The following is a 17,045-nucleotide window of genomic DNA, read 5'->3' on the forward strand; positions in this document are numbered from 1 at the left end:
CAGGTATTTTACTGTATTTTTAGAGACTGCCCTTTCCTGAACTTTAAAAAGAAAATTCTGCTCAGTTTAATCGAAAAAAAAAACAGATCGAAAAGATCACCCATTCAATTCTAAATAGTTTGGCCACACGGCATTTCTTCTGCTCCATTGACAAAACATTTATATTGTTCAAGAACATCTATGTGTGTATCCATGTAACCATGGATAAAAGTATTTTCATAAATTTTGTCTCTTTTAAGCAAACTTACTGAGAATATTTAATTTTTACAAAAAATTAAGGTTAATTAAAAATAAATCATTAACTAATCATAAGTTTCTTGGTGATTACTTATTAATTGCAATCCTGTGATGTTATAATTGATATTGGTCAATAAAAATAAATTAATTGTTCAATAGACAAGGCAATACCGTCTTCTACATACAGTTCCATTGTTATGAATAGCTCCAAAGGCACGTGTTATACCCGACCCCTTTTTAGAACATTACAGGAAGGGCAAGTTATGCATCTGTATTCTATACTTTTTGTCTGTGACAAAACTAAGTCTTTGCTTTTTACCTATTTCAGAGTCCGTATCTGATATGGCAGTGCTGATGCTTGATGCGGACGACATAGGCATGTTTGTTACCGATGTCCGACGGGCAAAGGTTTTCCTTTTCTGTGGTCGTGTTACTTCAGGGGCATTTTCTTCTTCATTTGGACTCGTTGCCCAAATAAGCTCAGTTTTCATATTGTTTAAAGTCTGATAAAGGTTGTACAGATCTGCTGCTTGTAGGTTGCGAATAAACGAGCGAGACTTGCTAGCTATGTTTAGCTCTAGATTGGAGTCGCTTCCAACCTGGAAAAATTATTGAGTGCATAAAACATAATGTAATAGCTCAGATAATAACAGCTTATTACAAAAAATGTCAAATAAATTAGCTTATAATATAATAAATATATATTCAGATACTGGAATAAAAATCTTATTATATTCGTATACTAGAGGATATACGAGTTTATTTGTGTTCTGGCCTGAAAAAGCGCCAGAAAAGGGGAAACAAAACCCATATGTCTCAGATAAAAGTATAGTAAAATAGAACGATAAAATAAATGTCAAGGGACAAGTTCGTTGTGTAAAAGACCTTTCAAAACAATGCAATATGGCTAGAAGGAATAAATTGTGATAAAATGAACATAATAAAAGTATATTTAATATCCTAAGGAATTTATGAATTGTGATAAAACTATTTCACAAAATAAAAACATATTATAAAACCTGTAAAATAAACTAGCTCATGGAATTATGCTATATAGTATAACATAATATAAAATTTATCGGATAAAACAACAGTTAATAACATAAAAAAACGGTTTCAATTGAGGATTCGTCTCCCCCCTTAAATTTTGATAACATCCTTTTGAGATTGGAGGGGTATGTCATCTTAGAAAATAGCTTTTTTTGTATTTTCATAGAAAAAAAGTATAAAAAAAAACACGAAATTTGCCCCCGTCTCCTTAGGTTTTGAAAAATATATTTAGCTTCCATACATAAGTTTTCATGAATTGGCAGTACTGTTAGAGTCCAGACTCTCAAATTGAGAATCAGAGAGGCAAATTCGATATCAATTCACAGTACTTACGTACTATATCGACCACAGTGTTGTCCTTGATCTATTGTTCCTCTGTGTGCACTCGGAGATAGTTAGCTTAGCCTGAAGGAGATATACCACTATTCAGGTAATTTTAATAAAATATTTAATAGATTGAGCTAGTTAAATTAGGTATTTAATATAATGCATCCTGGGCGGCTTGCCTTCCATAATTCTCTGTTGTAGTTTCCATCATTTTGTTTTTAAAGTATTATATTTTCATCATATTTTGGTATATTTCATTATGATTATCCTAACTTAACTTCTTCAGTGTGGTCAATATAATACGTAAGTACCCAATTCACAACCGACACCCTGATTCTCGTTTGGATTGCAATATCCACAACCCTACCGCAATAGACCTATCGCAATTTTAATACAAATTAAAACCATAAAGAATTTCCAATAGCTTATGATATCCATAATTTTGTCGCTAAGGTGTTGTTTTTTCGTCATATTTTGTTATATTTCACTGGGACTAACTTCATTTCTTTAGTGTGGTTGCTATAACATGTAGCCTAAGTACCATAATTTCTATCATCATTTTATAAATCTGCTTTCATTTTATTGTTTTGGCTTTATTGTCTTAACTTATGTTCCTGGCCTCCCCCAGGCCTCTCAGTGTGTCCCCAGGTGGTGATAGGGGAACACCCTACGACCCTGTCCCTGGGGGTCCATAATAAAAACTGGGGCACCCTCACCCGGGGTCATAAATACAGGCGGAGGAGGAAGAAGTCCCCTCAAATGTACACTCAAAAGGGCCCACTGGTTTGTTCACAAGTCCCATGAGTTACAAACCTTCTCCCAGCATGGTGATGCAGAACACCATCGTGGGAGGATCCTCTATAGGAGAACAACTGCGGCAGGGCGTAAGTTCCAGATCTATAGACAATGGCCTCTGCAAAGGGCTACCTCGACCCTTTCGGGGTACCTGCAAGACTGGAGACCTTGTGGTCAACTCTATTCCCACTCGAGGAGTGGCACCCCTCGAGGAAATTATAACCTAGTAAACGACACAGCATTCGCACGGGATTCTGACTAATGGACAATTCTTCTGGGCTTGGTCTGTTTTGACGGGCGTCTTGGGCTGAAAAACCTCTTCCTAGCTAATTTATCTATTATGGGCTGCCTCCCTGTAGTAGCATAATATTTGTAGGCATGAATATATAATGAGTTGGGGGTAATAGGCTTGAAATTGTCTGTGAAGGATTTCGACTCTTGTTGATAGAAAAGCATCGCCAAGTGCTGAAAACCATGTTGTGACCAAGATGGGCCCAGGATTGCACAAAGCCTCCATTCATGGAGGTCCCAGGGCCTTCTTGCTGCCTTGCTTCTTGGTTCTAAGCCGGCTTAAGCACTTCGGTGTAGACTTGAGAAGATATGTGATCCCCGTCCTGCACTGGTATCCGGGATCGTTGCTTTTCCTGAGGCGAAAATAATTTCAATAATTTAAAGAACATGAAAATTGGAACTTGGAATGCTACGCGGCTAAAAATGACCATCGTATCGACATTTTGACTGACGAATTCAGACGATTTGAACTGGAATTATTAGGAGTTTCAGAAACCCATATCCCAGGGGTAGGAAGCATGAAATTAGGTGATATAGAATTTGTTTACTCAGGCAGGAAGAATGGGGTTCGTAGACAGGGAGTAGGGCTCATGATGAATAAGGAAGCTGCTAAGTCTTGTTTAGGCTGAGAAGGTATTATTAATGGAATACCAATTGCTCATATTATGACTAAAAAGTTCAGGGTATCAGTTATAGTAGTATATGCCCCTGTAGAACCGACGGACGGAGATACTAGTTACTCAGATGAATTTTACTTACAGTTACAGGAGCAAATGGACAGGGTCCCAGGTAGAAATATGATGGTTTTACTAGGAGATTTTAACGCTTAGGTCTGTAGAAATAGGGATAGATGGTATCCTAGCCTAGGTAAATTTTGCGTAGGAAAAGAAAACAGTAATGGATACAGACTTTTACAATCTAGTTATAACCAATACGGTGTTTGGTCATAAAATGGCTCATAGGTTAACATGGTATTTACGTGATGGTAAGACAGCAAACCTAATTGATTATGTTATAGTAAACCGAAGACTGGCAGGATCAATACAAGATACTAGGGTATATAGGGGTGTTGTTATTGATGTTAAAAGTAAAGATCATCATCTAGTAGAGTCAAGGGTTAATTTAAAGTTGAAATATCGGTAGGGTAGCTACCTCCCGGGAAGTTATGATTTTGGTAGACTCCAGGATGAGAATCTGAGAGAAACTTTCCAGGAACAGTTGAATACTACACTTGAGTTTAAAATTTGATAATGTGGAAAGGGTTGGAAATAATTTTAGAAAAATAATTTGTGAAGTTGCTGAAGGTGTCTTAGGGAAGAAAATTAGAACTGCAGCTTAGAATATTAGTGAAAAAGCTTTATGTTTAATAGAAAGGAGAAAGGACTTGTACAATAATTATCTGAGTAATAGATCATATGAAAACAAAAGGAATGTAAAGAAAGTGGAAAAAGCATTAAAATATGAACTAACGAGGTGTGAAGTGGAGGCCATAGATAAAATTGCCGAAGATCAGGAAGATACGGCTAGACGGCATAATAGTAAAATATTGTACTGGCATGTTGATAAATTGAGAGGGGGTAGTCAATCCGGACTTGGCCCAGTTAAAACAGAAATGGGGCCACAATGAGCGATAAGGAAAGAACTAAAGAGAAATGGGCTGAAAATTTTGAGAGTGTGCTTAACTAAGAGAGTTGCAGGGAAAGATATAGAGGAAAATGAAAAAGTTGGTGATTCCTTGGACGTGAAGAAAGATTTGATTTGTGAGTAAAAATTGGCGACAGTACTAAAATGATTAAAACTAATAAGGCTCCAGGCGCTGATAGGAGTAGAAAGGACCCTAGTACTCCGGTACGAACCATGTGGTTTATGGTTTTCTCACTGATAATGAAAAAACAGAATTTTTCTCACTTGAAAAAACAGGATTTTTCTCACGTTTATGGTTGTTTCTTGGACGGTTATGAGTGTTAGTCGATTTATTTGATGTTTTTCATGGATGTCAACATCAATTTATGTCTGTTTTATGGTTTTTGTCAGTGAGAATGGAAAAACAGGAATTTTCTCACTTTGATGGATGTTTTCTGGATTATTGAGTCTAACGGGGAGAACACGTGGTTAATCAAAGTGGGTCAATGACCTAAATTTCCAAAGGTCGATTATTGTTTCCAGGCAAAGTTTTAATGTCTGACAGATGATATCATGGTTGATTGATTTGTCAAGAAAAATGGGAATTAATTTGTTGTTTCTAAGGGGAATTATTGATTCACGAAAGGGTTTCTTAGTAATTTGAAATGTGACAGCGCAGGGATGCCAAAAACAAAAGGAACACGCAGAAATTACGTTTAGGGTTATTTGGGCGAAACCGTTTTAGACATTTTAGGGAATTATTTCGGCAAAACAGAGACATTTTAAAAGATGATTTTAGAAAAGGTTTTAGAAGAGAATTTGAGGGTGAAACTCTGTGGTCGTTATAATACACAAGTTTCATTTGAACAGTGTCGTGAGGTCCTCTACCCCAACCTCAAAAGGGCCCTCATACCCCACCCCAACCCCGAAGAAAGCTCCCGGTCCTCAAAGGACCCCCGGTTTCTTAGTAATTTCAAATGTGAGGTTAGGTTAGGTTATGTTGTTATGTTATGTTATGCTATGTTATGTTATGTTATGCTATGTTATGCTATGTTATGTTCTTTTCAAAGGGCATTTCAGAACAAGTTCCATTCTTAATGTAGTATTTTTCAAAGAAAAGAGCTTTGCTGAACTTGGTTCTGATTTCTGCTTTGCTCGAATATACAAGGAAAACATTACAATAGAGATGACTAAGATTTTTGGTGTTGACTCATAACATACAATGTCTACAGAACTTGCTGATGAAGAAGCATCATGAGCCTAATTTTCCTGGCCGTATCAAGTCTCAGGTAGGTTGTCTAAGTTTTAGGATTGATATGTGACAACCAAGGTGCCTGAACTGCATTTGGAACTATGAAAAGCCATCTGTATGACTTTTTTGTTGTCTTTATGTATTAGTGGGTTAATGCAATTTCTTTTATATGGCATTTTAGTTGATCATATATTAAATAATAAAACCAAAAAGTATTCTGCGTAACTTTATTACTGCTGATCTATAATATTTTGATGTTTAAGAATTGTCTATTGTTTTGACTTTATAGTGCTTTGTTTATAAGAGTAAATGACAATATTTGTTGCTTAGAGTTGCTTAGTCAAACAATGCTCACCCAAGTAATTTGTATATCTAATATAAAAAACATAAAAGGTATATGCTACTATTATGTAATAACTATGAGGTAGATTTATATCTAAATATTCAAGCAAATCACACAGCCTACTAGGTGTCTTACCTTAGCTTACATAAGGCAGGCTATCAGTGGAAGTCATCAGGTCTGCAGAACTACCAATAGGGTAGCCTATATATTGATACTTTCTTTTAGAATCATTAATGTTTACCTTTAAACTGCTTCATGGTTAAAAGATCCTGGTATGCCAAAAATCCTAGTAACATCAAGGATAGGCCTAGTCTAGCCAAGCTCTTTTCAAGAAGCATTCCTTAAAAGTATTTTTCAAAGAAAAGAGCTTTGCTGAACTTGGTTCTGATTTCTGTTTTGCTCGAATATACAAGGAAAACATTACAATAGAGATGACTAAGATTTTTGGGTTGACTCATAACAGACAATGTCTACAGAACTTGCTGATGAAGAAGCATCATGAGCATAATTTTCCTGGCGACATCAATTCTCAGGTAGGTTGACTAAGTTTTAGGATTGATATATGACCATCAAGTTGCCTGAACTGCATTTGGAACTATGAAAAGCCATCTATATGACTTTGTTGTTGTCTCTATTTATTAGTGGGGTAATGTAATTTCCTTTGTATGACATTTTAGTGGATCATATATTAAATAAGAAAACCAAAAAGTATTCTGTATAACTTTATTCCTGTTTCTCTATAATAATTTGATGTTTAAAAATTGTTTATTGTTTTGACTTTATAGTGCTTTGTTTATAAGAGTAAATGACAATATTTGTAGCTTAGAGTTGCTTAGTTAAACAATGTTCACCTAAGTAATTTGTATATCTAATATAAAAAAAAGCATAAAAGGTATATGCTACTATTATGTAATAACTATGAGGTAGATTTATATCTAAATATTCAAGCAAATCACACAGCCTACTAGGTGTATTACCTTAGCTTACATAAGGCAGGCTATCAGTGGAAGTTATCAGGTCTACAAAACTACCAATAGGGTAGCCTATATATTGATACTTTCTTTTAGAATCATTAATGTTTACCTTTAAACTGCTTCATGGTTAAAAGATCCTGGAATGCCAAAAATCCTAGTAACATCAAGGCTAGGCCTAGTCTAGCCAAGCTCTTTTCAAGAAGCATTCCTTAAAAGTATTTTTCAAAGAAAAGAGCTTTGCTGAACTTGGTTCTGATTTCTGTTTTGCTCGAACATACAAGGAAACAACTCTTTCTAAGGCTATATGCTGATTTATTTATTTCTTGGTCATTTTCTACTCTTTAACAGCACACGTTCTTTATTTATGAAATTGGCCACGAACTTTCCTATTACAATACATTATGCAAACTGGCGATCTTTCTCCATAAAAAAAGAATTATCGGTTTTTTATACTAATTGAATACGTATATGGCTGTGTAAGTTTGCACTTGACCAATTTAATGAATTAGAATTTAGTTAAGAGTTTAGTTTTTAGCTTAGAGTCTTAGCTTAGAGTTTTTGTTGAAGTTCTAGTTTAGTTTTAGTTAAGAGTTTAGAGTTTTAGCTTAGAGTCTTATCTTAGAGTTTTGTTATAGTTCTAGTTTAGTTTAGATATAGTTAAGAGTTTAGAGTTTTAGCTTAGAGCTTTAGTTAGAGTTTTAGTTTAGTTTAGTTTTAGTTAAGAGTTTAGATTTTTTTAGCTTAGAGTCTTAGCTTAGAGTTTTAGTTAAGAGTTCTAGTTTAGTTTAGTAATAGTTAAGAGTTTAGAGTTTTAGCTTAGAGTCTTAGCTTAGAGTTTTTATCAGAGTTCTAGTTTCGTTTAGTTTTAGTTAAGACTTTAGAGTTTTAGCTTACAGTCTTAGCTTAGAGTTTTTGTTAGAGTTGAAGTTTGGCTTAGAGTTTTTGTTAGAGTTGAAGTTTAGTTTAGTTATAGTTAAGAATTTAGAGTCTAGCTTAGAGTCATAGCTTAGAGTTTTAGTTAAAGTTATAGTTTATTTTAGTTTTAGTTAAGAGTTTAGTGTTTTAGCATAGAGTCATAGCTTAGAGTTTTTGTTAGAGTTCTAGTTTAGTTTAGTTTTAGTAAAGAGTTTAGTGTTTTAACTTGGAGTCTTAGCTTAAAGCTTAAGTTATAGTTCTAGTTTATTTTAGTTTTAGTTAAGAGTTTAGTGTTTTAGCAGAGAGTCAGCTTAAGAGTTTTAGTTAGAGTTCTAGTTTAGTTTTAGTTAAGAGTTTAGAATTTTAGCTTAGAGTCTTAGCTTAGAGTTTTTGTTAGAGTTCTAGTTTATTTTAGTTTTAGTTTAGAGTTTTAGCTTAGACTTAGCTTAGTTTTTTTTGTTGAAGTTCTAGTTTAGTTTAGTTAATAGTTTAGAGTTTTAGCTTAGAGTCTCAGCTTAGAGTTTTTGTTAGAGTTGAAGTTTAGTTTAGTAATACTTAAGAGTTTAGAGTTTTACATTAGAGTCTTAGCTTAGAGGTTTTGTTAAAGTTATCGTTTAGTTTAGATATAGTAAAGCGTTTGGAGTCCTACCTTCGAAACATAGTTTTCAGCAATAGTTTAGTTTAGTTTTAGTTAATAGTTTACAGTTTTTTATAGCTTAGAGTCTTATATTATAGTTTTTGTTAGATTTATAGTTTATTATATTTGTAGTTAATAGTTTGATGTTTTTCATTAGAGTCTTTTCTTAGAATTTTAGTTGTATTTCTAGTTTAGTTTTATTTTATATTTGTTTATTTTAGTTTTTTTTCTTAGCTTATAGTTTTGCGTTAGAGTTCTAGTATGTTTTAGTTTTAGTTCTTGGTATCGAGTTTTTAGCTGATAGTATTATATTAGTCTTTATTTGAAGTTTAAATAGATTGAATTCATAGTTAAAAATTTAGAGTTTTAGCTTAGAGCTTTAGTTAGAGTTTTAGTTTAGTTTTAGTTAAGAGTTTAGAGTTTTATCTTAGAGTCTTAGCTTAGAGTTTTTGTTGAAAATCTAGTTTAGTTTAGTTAAGAGTTTGGTGTTTTACCTTAGAGTCATAGCTTAGAGTTTTAGTTGGAGTTCTAGTTTAGTTTAGTTTTAGTTAAGAGTTTAGAATTTTAGCTTTGAGTCTTAGCTTAGAGTTTTTTGTTATATTTCTAGTTTAGTTTAGTTTTAGTTAAGAGTTTAGAGTTTTTAGCTTAGAGTCTTAGCTTAGAGTTTTTGTGAAGTTGAAGTTTAGTTTAGTCATAGTTAAGAATTTAGAGTTTTTATCATAGACTCTTAGCTTAGAGTTTTTACTTATATTTCTAGTTTAGTTTAGTTTTAGTTAAGAGTTTATAGTTTTATCTTAGAGTCTTAGCTTAGAGTTTTTGTTGAAAATCTAGTTTAGTTAAGAGTTTAGAGTTTTAGCTTAGAGTCTTAGCTTAGAGTTTTTGTTAGAGTTCTAGTTTATTTTAGTTTTAGTTAAGAGTTTAGAGTTTTTAGCGTAGTCTTAGCTTCGAGTTTTTTTTTGTTAGAGTTCTAGTTTAGTTAAGAGTTTAGTGTTTTAGCAGTGTTTAGCATACAGTCAGCTTAGAGTTTTAGTTAGAGTTCTAGTTTAGTTTTAGTTAAGAGTTTAGAATTTTAGCTTAGAGTCTTAGCTTAGAGTTCTAGTTTAGTTTTAGTTAAGAGTTTAGAGTTTTTAGCGTAGTCTTAGCTTAGAGTTTTTTTTGTTGAAGTTCTAGTTTAGTTTAGTTAATAGTTTAGAGTTTTAGCTTAGACTTAGAGTTTTAATTAGAGTTCTAGTTTAGTTTTAGTTAAGAGTTTAAAGTTTTTAGCTTAGAGTCTTAGCTTAGTTTTATTTAGAGTTCTAGTTTAGTTTAGTTTTAGTTAAGAGTTTAGAGTTTTACCATAGAGTCTTAGCTTAGAGTTTTAGTTAGAGTTAAAGTTTAGTTTAGTTACAGTTAAGAATTTAGAGTTTTAGCTTAGAGTCATAGATTAGAGTTTTACATAAAGTTATAGTTTGGTTAAGTTTTAGTTAAGAGTTTCGAGTTTTAGCTGAGTCTTAGCTTAGAGTTTTTGTTAGACTTCTAGTTTAGTTTAGCTTTAGTTAAGAGTTTAGAGTTTTACCTTGGAGTCTTAGCTTAGAGTTTTTGTTAGAGTTCTAGTTTAGTTTAATTTTAGTTAAGAGTTTGATGATTTACCATTGAGTTTCAGTTAGAGTTCTAGTTTAATTTACTTTTAGTTAAGAATTTGGTGTCTTACCATAGAATCTTAGCTTAGAGTTTTAGTTAGAGTTCTAGTTTAGGTTTAGTTAAGAGTTTAGAGTTTTAGCTTAGAGTCTTAGCTTAGAGTTTTTGTTAGAGTTCTAGTTCATTTTAGTTTCAGTTAAGAGTTTAGAGTTTTTAGCTTAGAGTCTTAGCTTAGAGTTTTTTTTGTTGAAGTTCTAGTTTAGTTTAGTTAATAGTTTAAAGTTTTAGCTTAGTCTCAGCTTAGAGTTTTTGTTAGAGTTGAAGTTTAGTTTAGTAATAGTTAAGAGTTTAGAGTTTTACCTTAGAGTCTTAGCTTAGAGTTTTTGTTAGAGTTCTAGTTTAGTTTAGGTATAGTAAGGCGTTTGGACTCTTAACTTCGAGACATAGCTTAGAAATTTAGTTTAGTTTAGTTTTAGTTAAGACTTTAGATTTTTTTAGCGTAAAGTCTTAGCTTAGAGTTTTTTTTATAGTTATATTTTATTTTAGTTTTAGTTAATAGTTTTGTGTTTTAACTTAGAGTCATATCTTAGAGTTTTAGTTAGAGTTATAGTTTAGTTTTAGTAAAGAGTTTAGAATTTTAGCTTAGATTATTAGCTTAGAGTTTTTTGTTATAGTTCTAGTTTATTTTAGTTTTAGTTCAGAGTTTCGAGTTTTTAGCTTAGAGTCTTAGCTTAGAGTTTTTGTGAAGTTGAACTTTAGTTAATTCATAGTTAAGAGTTTAGAATTTTAGAATTAGCTTAGAGTCATAGCTTAGAGTTTTACTTAGAGTTCTAGTTTAGTTGAGTTTTAGTTAATAGTTTAGAGTTTTATCTTATAGTCTTAGCTTAGAGTTTTTGTTTAAAATATATTTTATTTTATTTTATATTTTATAGTTCTAACTTATATTATTATATTAGAGTTTTACTTAGAGTTGAAGTTTAGTTTAGTTTAGTTATAGTTAAGAGTTTATAGTTTTAGCTTAGAGTCTTAGCTTAGAGTTTTAGTTAGAGTTATTGTTTAGTTTAGTTTTAGTTAAGAGGTATAGCTTAGAGATTTAGCCTAGAATTTTAGCTTAGAGATTTAGTAAGAGTGTTAGGTTAGACTAGGTTAAGTTAGGTTAAATTAGATTAGGTTAAGTCAGATTAGGTAAGTTAGGTTAGCTAAGTTAGGTTAGGTTAGCTAGTAAACATATCTCTATGTTTAAGTTAGGTTAGGTTAGGCTAGATTAAGTTATGTTAGGTTAGGTTAGGTTAGGTTAGGTTAGCCTACGTACGCGCGCGTACGTAGGCTAACCTAACCTAACTTAACCTAACATAATTTAATCTAGCCTAACCTAACCTAACTTAAACATGGAGAGATGTTTACTACCTAACCTAACTTAGCTAACCTAACCTAACTTACCTAACCTGACTTAACCTAACCTAACCTAATCTAACCTAACTTAATCTAGTCTAACCTAACACTCTAACTAAATCTCTAAGCTAAGATTCTAGGCGAAACCTCTAAGCTATAACTCTTAACTAAAACTAAAATAAACAATAACTCTAACTAAAACTCAAAGCTAAGACTCTAAGCTAAAACTCTAAACTCTTAACTATAACTAAACTAAACTTCAACCCTAACAAAAACTCTAAGCTAAGACTTTAAGGTAAAACTCAAAACTCTTAACTAAAACTAAACTAAAGCTAGAACTCTAAATAAAAATCTAAGCTAAGAGTACAAACTAAAACTATAAACCCTTAACTATAACTAAACTAAAATACAACTCTAAGTAAAACTCTAAGCTAAGACTCTAAGTTAGAACTCTAAAATCTTAACTAAAATAAACTAGATTTTCAACAAAAACTCTAAGCTAAGACTCTAAGCTAAAACTCTAAACTCTTAACTAAAACCAACCTAAACTAGAACTCTAAGTAAAACTCTAAGCTAAGACTCTAAGCTAAAAACTCTAAATTCTTAACTATTAATAAACTCAAGTTCAACTTCAAAAAAACTCTAAGCTAAGACTCTAAGCTAAAAACTCGAAACTCTGAATCAAAACTAAACCAGACTAAAACTATAACAAAAAACTCTATGCTAAGACTATAAGATAAAATTATAAGCTCTTAACTAAAACTAAACTAGAACTCCAACTAAAACTCTAAGCTATGACTCTAAGGTAAAACACCAAACTCTTAACTAAAACTAAACTAAACTAGAACTCTAAAAAAAACTCTAAACTCTAAACTAAAACTAAACTAAACTAAAACTCTTAGCTAAGTCTCGAAGGTAAAACTCCAAACGCTTAACTATATCTAAACTAAAGTAGAACTCTAACAAAAGTCTAAGCTAAGACTCTAAGGTAAAACTCTAAACTCTTAACTAAAACTAAACTAAACTAGAACTCTAACAAAAACTCTAAGCTAAGACTCAGCTAAAACTCTAAACTCTTAACTAAAACTAAACTAAACTAAAACTCTAAGCTATGTCTCGAAGGTAAGACTACAAACGATTTACTATATATAAACTAAACTAGAACTCAAACAAAAACTCTAAGCTAAGACTCTAAGTTAAAGCTCTAAACTCTTAACTATTACTAAACTAAACTTCAACTCTAACAAAAACTCTATTCTGAGACTATAAGATAAAAATCTAAAATATTAACTAAACTAAACTAGAACTTCAACAAAAAAAACTCTAAGTCTAAGCTAAAACTCTAAACTAAAACTAAAATAAACTAGAACTCTAACAAAAACTCTAAGCTAAGACTCTAAGCTTAAACTATATACTATTAAATGAAACTAAACTAGAACTCTAACTAAAACTCTAAGCTAAGATTCTAAAGTAAAACACCAAACTCATAACTAAAAGTAGATTAAACTAGAACTCTAACTTAGAGTCAAAAGTAAAAAATCAAACTCTTAACTAAAATTAAACTAAACTAGAACTCTAACAAAAACTCTAAGCTAAGACTCTAAGGTAAAACTCTAAACTCTTAACTAAAACTAAACTAAACTAGAAGTCTAACAAAAACTCTAAGCTAAGACTCAGCTAAAACTCGAAACTCTTAACTAAAACTTAACCAAACTATAACTTTAAGTAAAACTCTAAGCTATGACTCTAAGCTAAAACTCTAAATTCTTAACTGTAACTAAACTAAACTTCAACTGTAACTAAAACTCTAAGCTAAGACTCTATGGTAAAACTTTAAACTATTAACTAAAACTAAATTAAACTAGAACTCTAAATAAAACTAAGCTAAGACTCTAAGCTAAAAACTTTAAACTCTTAACTAAAACTAAACTAGAACTCTAATTAAAACTCTAAGTCTAAGCTAAAACTCTAAACTATTAACTAAACTAGAACTTCAACAAAAAAAACTCTAAGCTAAGACTACGCTAAAAACTCTAAACTCTTAACTAAAACTAAACTAAACTAGAACTCTAAGCTAATACTCTAAGCTAAAATTCTAAACTCTTAACTAAAACTAAACTAGAACTCTAACAAAAACTCTAAGCTAAGACTCTAAGCTAAAACACTAAACTCTTAACTAAACTAAACTAGAACTCTAACAAAAAAAAACTCTAAGCTAAGACTCTAAGCTAAAACACTAAACTCTTAACTAAACTAAACTAGAACTCTAACAAAAAAAAACTCTAAGCTAAGACTACGCTAAAAACTCTAAACTCTTAACTAAAACTAAAATAAACTAGAACTCTAACAAAAACTCTAAGCTAAGACTCTAAGCTAAAATTCTAAACTTTTAACTAAACTAAACTAGATTTTCAGCAAAAACTCTAAGCTAAGACTAAGATAAAACTCTAAACTCTTAACTAAAACTAAACTAGAACTCTAAGTAAAACTCTAAGCTAAAAACTCTAAATTCTTAACTATTACTAAACTAAACTTCAACTTCACAAAAACTCTAAGCTAAGACTAAGCTAAAAACTCTAAACTCTTAACTAAAACTAAAATAAACTAGAACTATAACAAAAAACTCTAAGCTAAGACTCTAAGCTAAAATTCTAAACTCTGAACTAAAACTAAACTAAACTAGAACTCCGACTAAAACTCTAAGCTATGACTCTAAGTTAAAACACCAAACTCTTAACTAAACTAGACTAGATTTTCAAAAAAAACTCTAAGCTAAGACTCTAAGATAAAACTCTAAACTCTTAACTAAAACTAAACTAAACTAGAACTCTAATTAAAGCTCTAAGATAAAAACTCTAAATTATTAACTAAGACTAAACTAAACTTCAACTTCACCAAAAACTCTAAGCTAGGACTCTAAGCTAAAAAATCAAAACGCTTAACTAAAACTAAACTAGAACTATAACAAAAAACTCTAAGCTAAGACTCTAAGCTAGAATTCTAAACTCTTAAATAAAACTAAACTAAACCAGAACTCCAAATAAAACTCTAAGCTATGACTCTAAGGTAAAACCCCAAACTCCTAACTAAAACTAAACTAAACTAGAACTCTAACAAAAACTCTAAGCTAAGACTCTAAGCTAAAAAACCTATAAAATATACAATTACACTAAACTAAACTAAAACTAAAATATATTTTTCTAATTTAGGACTACAAAAGCCTTACTATACCTAATCTAAACTAGAACTTAAACATGACCTATACGCTAAGACTCTAATGTTAAGCAAACGAATATTAACTATAACTAAAATATACTTCAACTATAACTAAAACTATATGACAAGACTCTAGGCTATAACTCTAAACTATTAACTAAACTAAACTAGAAATTCAACAAAAAAAACTCTAAGCTAATACTACTCTAAAAACTCTAAACTCTTAACTAAAACTAAAATAAACTATAACTCTAACAAAAACTCTAAGCTAAGACTCTAAGCTAAAATTCTAAACTCTTAAATAAAACTAAAATATAACTCTAACTAAAACTCTAAGCTGACTATCTGATAAAACACTAAACTATTAAATAAAACTAAACTAAACTAGAAGTATAACATAAACTCTAAGCTAAGACTCAAAGTTAAAACACCAAACTCTTTACTAAAACTAAACTAAACTAGAACTATAACATAAATTTTAAGCTATGACTCTAAGCTAAAACTCTAAACTATTAAATATAACTTAACTAAACTATAACTTTAACTAAAACTCTAAGCTGTGACTCTAAGCTATACTCTAAATTCTTAAATATAACTAAACTAAACTTCAACTCTAAAAAAAACTATAAGCAAAACTTCAACTCTAACAAAAACTATAAGCTAATACTGTAAGATAAAACTCTAAAGTATTAAATAAAACTAAACGAAACTAGAACTCTGATAAAAACTCTAAGCTAAGACTCTAAGCTAAAAGTCTAAAATCTTAACTATTACTAAACTAAACTAGAACTCTTAACTAAAACTTTAAGCTAAGACTCTAAGCTAAAAAACTCTAAACTCTTAACTAAAACTAAACTAAAACTCTAACTAAAACTCTAAGCTAAGACTCTAAGGTAAAACTCTAAACTCTTAACTAAAACTAAACTAGAACTTCAACAAAAACTCTAAGCTAAGACTCTAAGCTAAAAAACTCTAAACTATTAACTAAAACTAAACTAAACTAAAACTATAACTAAACTCTAAGCTAAGACTCTAAGGTAAAACTCTAAACTCTTAACTAAAACTAAACTAGAACTTCAACAAAAACTCTAAGCTAAGACTCTAAGCTAAAAACTAAACTCTTAACTAAATTCTAATTCATTAAATTGGTCAAGTGCAAACTTACACAGCCATATACGTCTTAAATTAGTATGAAAAACCGATAATTCTTTTTTTATGGAGAAATATCGCCAGTTTACATAATGTATTCCAATAGGAAAGTTAGTGGCCAATTTCAAAAATAAAGAACGTGTGCTGTTAAAGAGGAGAAAATGACCAAAAAATAAATAAATCAGCATATAGCCTTAGAAAGAGTTGTTTCCTTGTATATTCGAGCAAAACAGAAATCAGAACCAAGTTCAGCAAAGCTCTTTTCTTTGAAAAATACTTTTAAGGAATGCTTCTTGAAAAGAGCTTGGCTAGACTAGGACTATCCTTGATGTTACTAGGATTTTTGGCATACCAGGATCTTTTAACCATGAAGCAGTTTAAAGGTAAACATTAATGATTCTAAAAGAAAGTAACAATATATAGGTTACCCTATTGGTAGTTGTGCAGACCTGGTGACTTCGACTGATAGACTACCTTATGTAAGCTAAGGTAAGATACCTAGTAGGCTTTGTGATCTGCTTGAATATTTAGATATAAATCTACCTCATAGTTATTACATAATAGTAGCATATACCTTTTATGTTTTTTTTATATTAGATATATAAATTACTTGGGTGAGCATTGTTTGACTAAGCAACTCTAAGCAACAAATATTGTCATTTACTCTTATAAACAAAGCACTATAAAGTCAAAACAATAGACAATTTTTAAACATCAAAATATTATAGATCAACAGGAATAAAGTTACACAGAATACTTTTTTGTTTTCTTATTTAATATATGATACACTAAAATGCCATACACAAGAAAGTGCATTAACCCACTAATACATAAAGACTATAACAAAGTCATACAGATGGCTTTTCATAGTTCAAAATGCAGTTCAGGCACCTTGGTGGTCACATATCAATCCTAAAACTTAGTCAACCTACCTGAGAATTGATGTGGCCAGGAAAATTAGGCTCAGGATGCTTCTTCATCAGCAAGTTCTGTAGACATTGTCTGTTGAGTCAACCCAAAAATCTTAGTCATCTCTATTGTAATGTTTTCCTTGTATATTCGAGCAAAACAGAAATCAGAACCAAGTTCAGCAAAGCTCTTTTCTTTGAAAAATACTACATTAAGAAAGGAACTTGTTCTGAAATGCCCTTTGAAAAGAACATAACATAACATAACATAGCATAACATAGCATAACATAACATGACATAACATAATATAGCTTAACA

General features: G+C 31.0%; 1 protein-coding gene across 4 annotated transcripts in view; it reads right to left on the reverse strand.

The window, feature by feature from the left end:
• Positions 1 to 17,045, reverse strand: part of LOC148944984 (uncharacterized) — a 51,630-nt gene that overhangs the window by 12,168 nt on the left and 22,417 nt on the right. For all 4 annotated transcript variants that reach the window (XM_089098811.1, XM_089098810.1, XM_089098812.1 and 1 more), the window contains exon 3: positions 557 to 836. In XM_089098811.1, the coding sequence (XP_088954937.1) occupies positions 557 to 836 (280 nt within the window). The remainder of the gene's footprint in view (positions 1 to 556; positions 837 to 17,045) is intronic.

This window comes from Artemia sp. Qi Xiang Cuo, chromosome 13, assembly GCF_049724085.1.
Source record: "Artemia sp. Qi Xiang Cuo chromosome 13, ASM4972408v1, whole genome shotgun sequence".
NCBI classification, from domain to species: Eukaryota; Metazoa; Arthropoda; class Branchiopoda; order Anostraca; family Artemiidae; genus Artemia; species Artemia sp. Qi Xiang Cuo.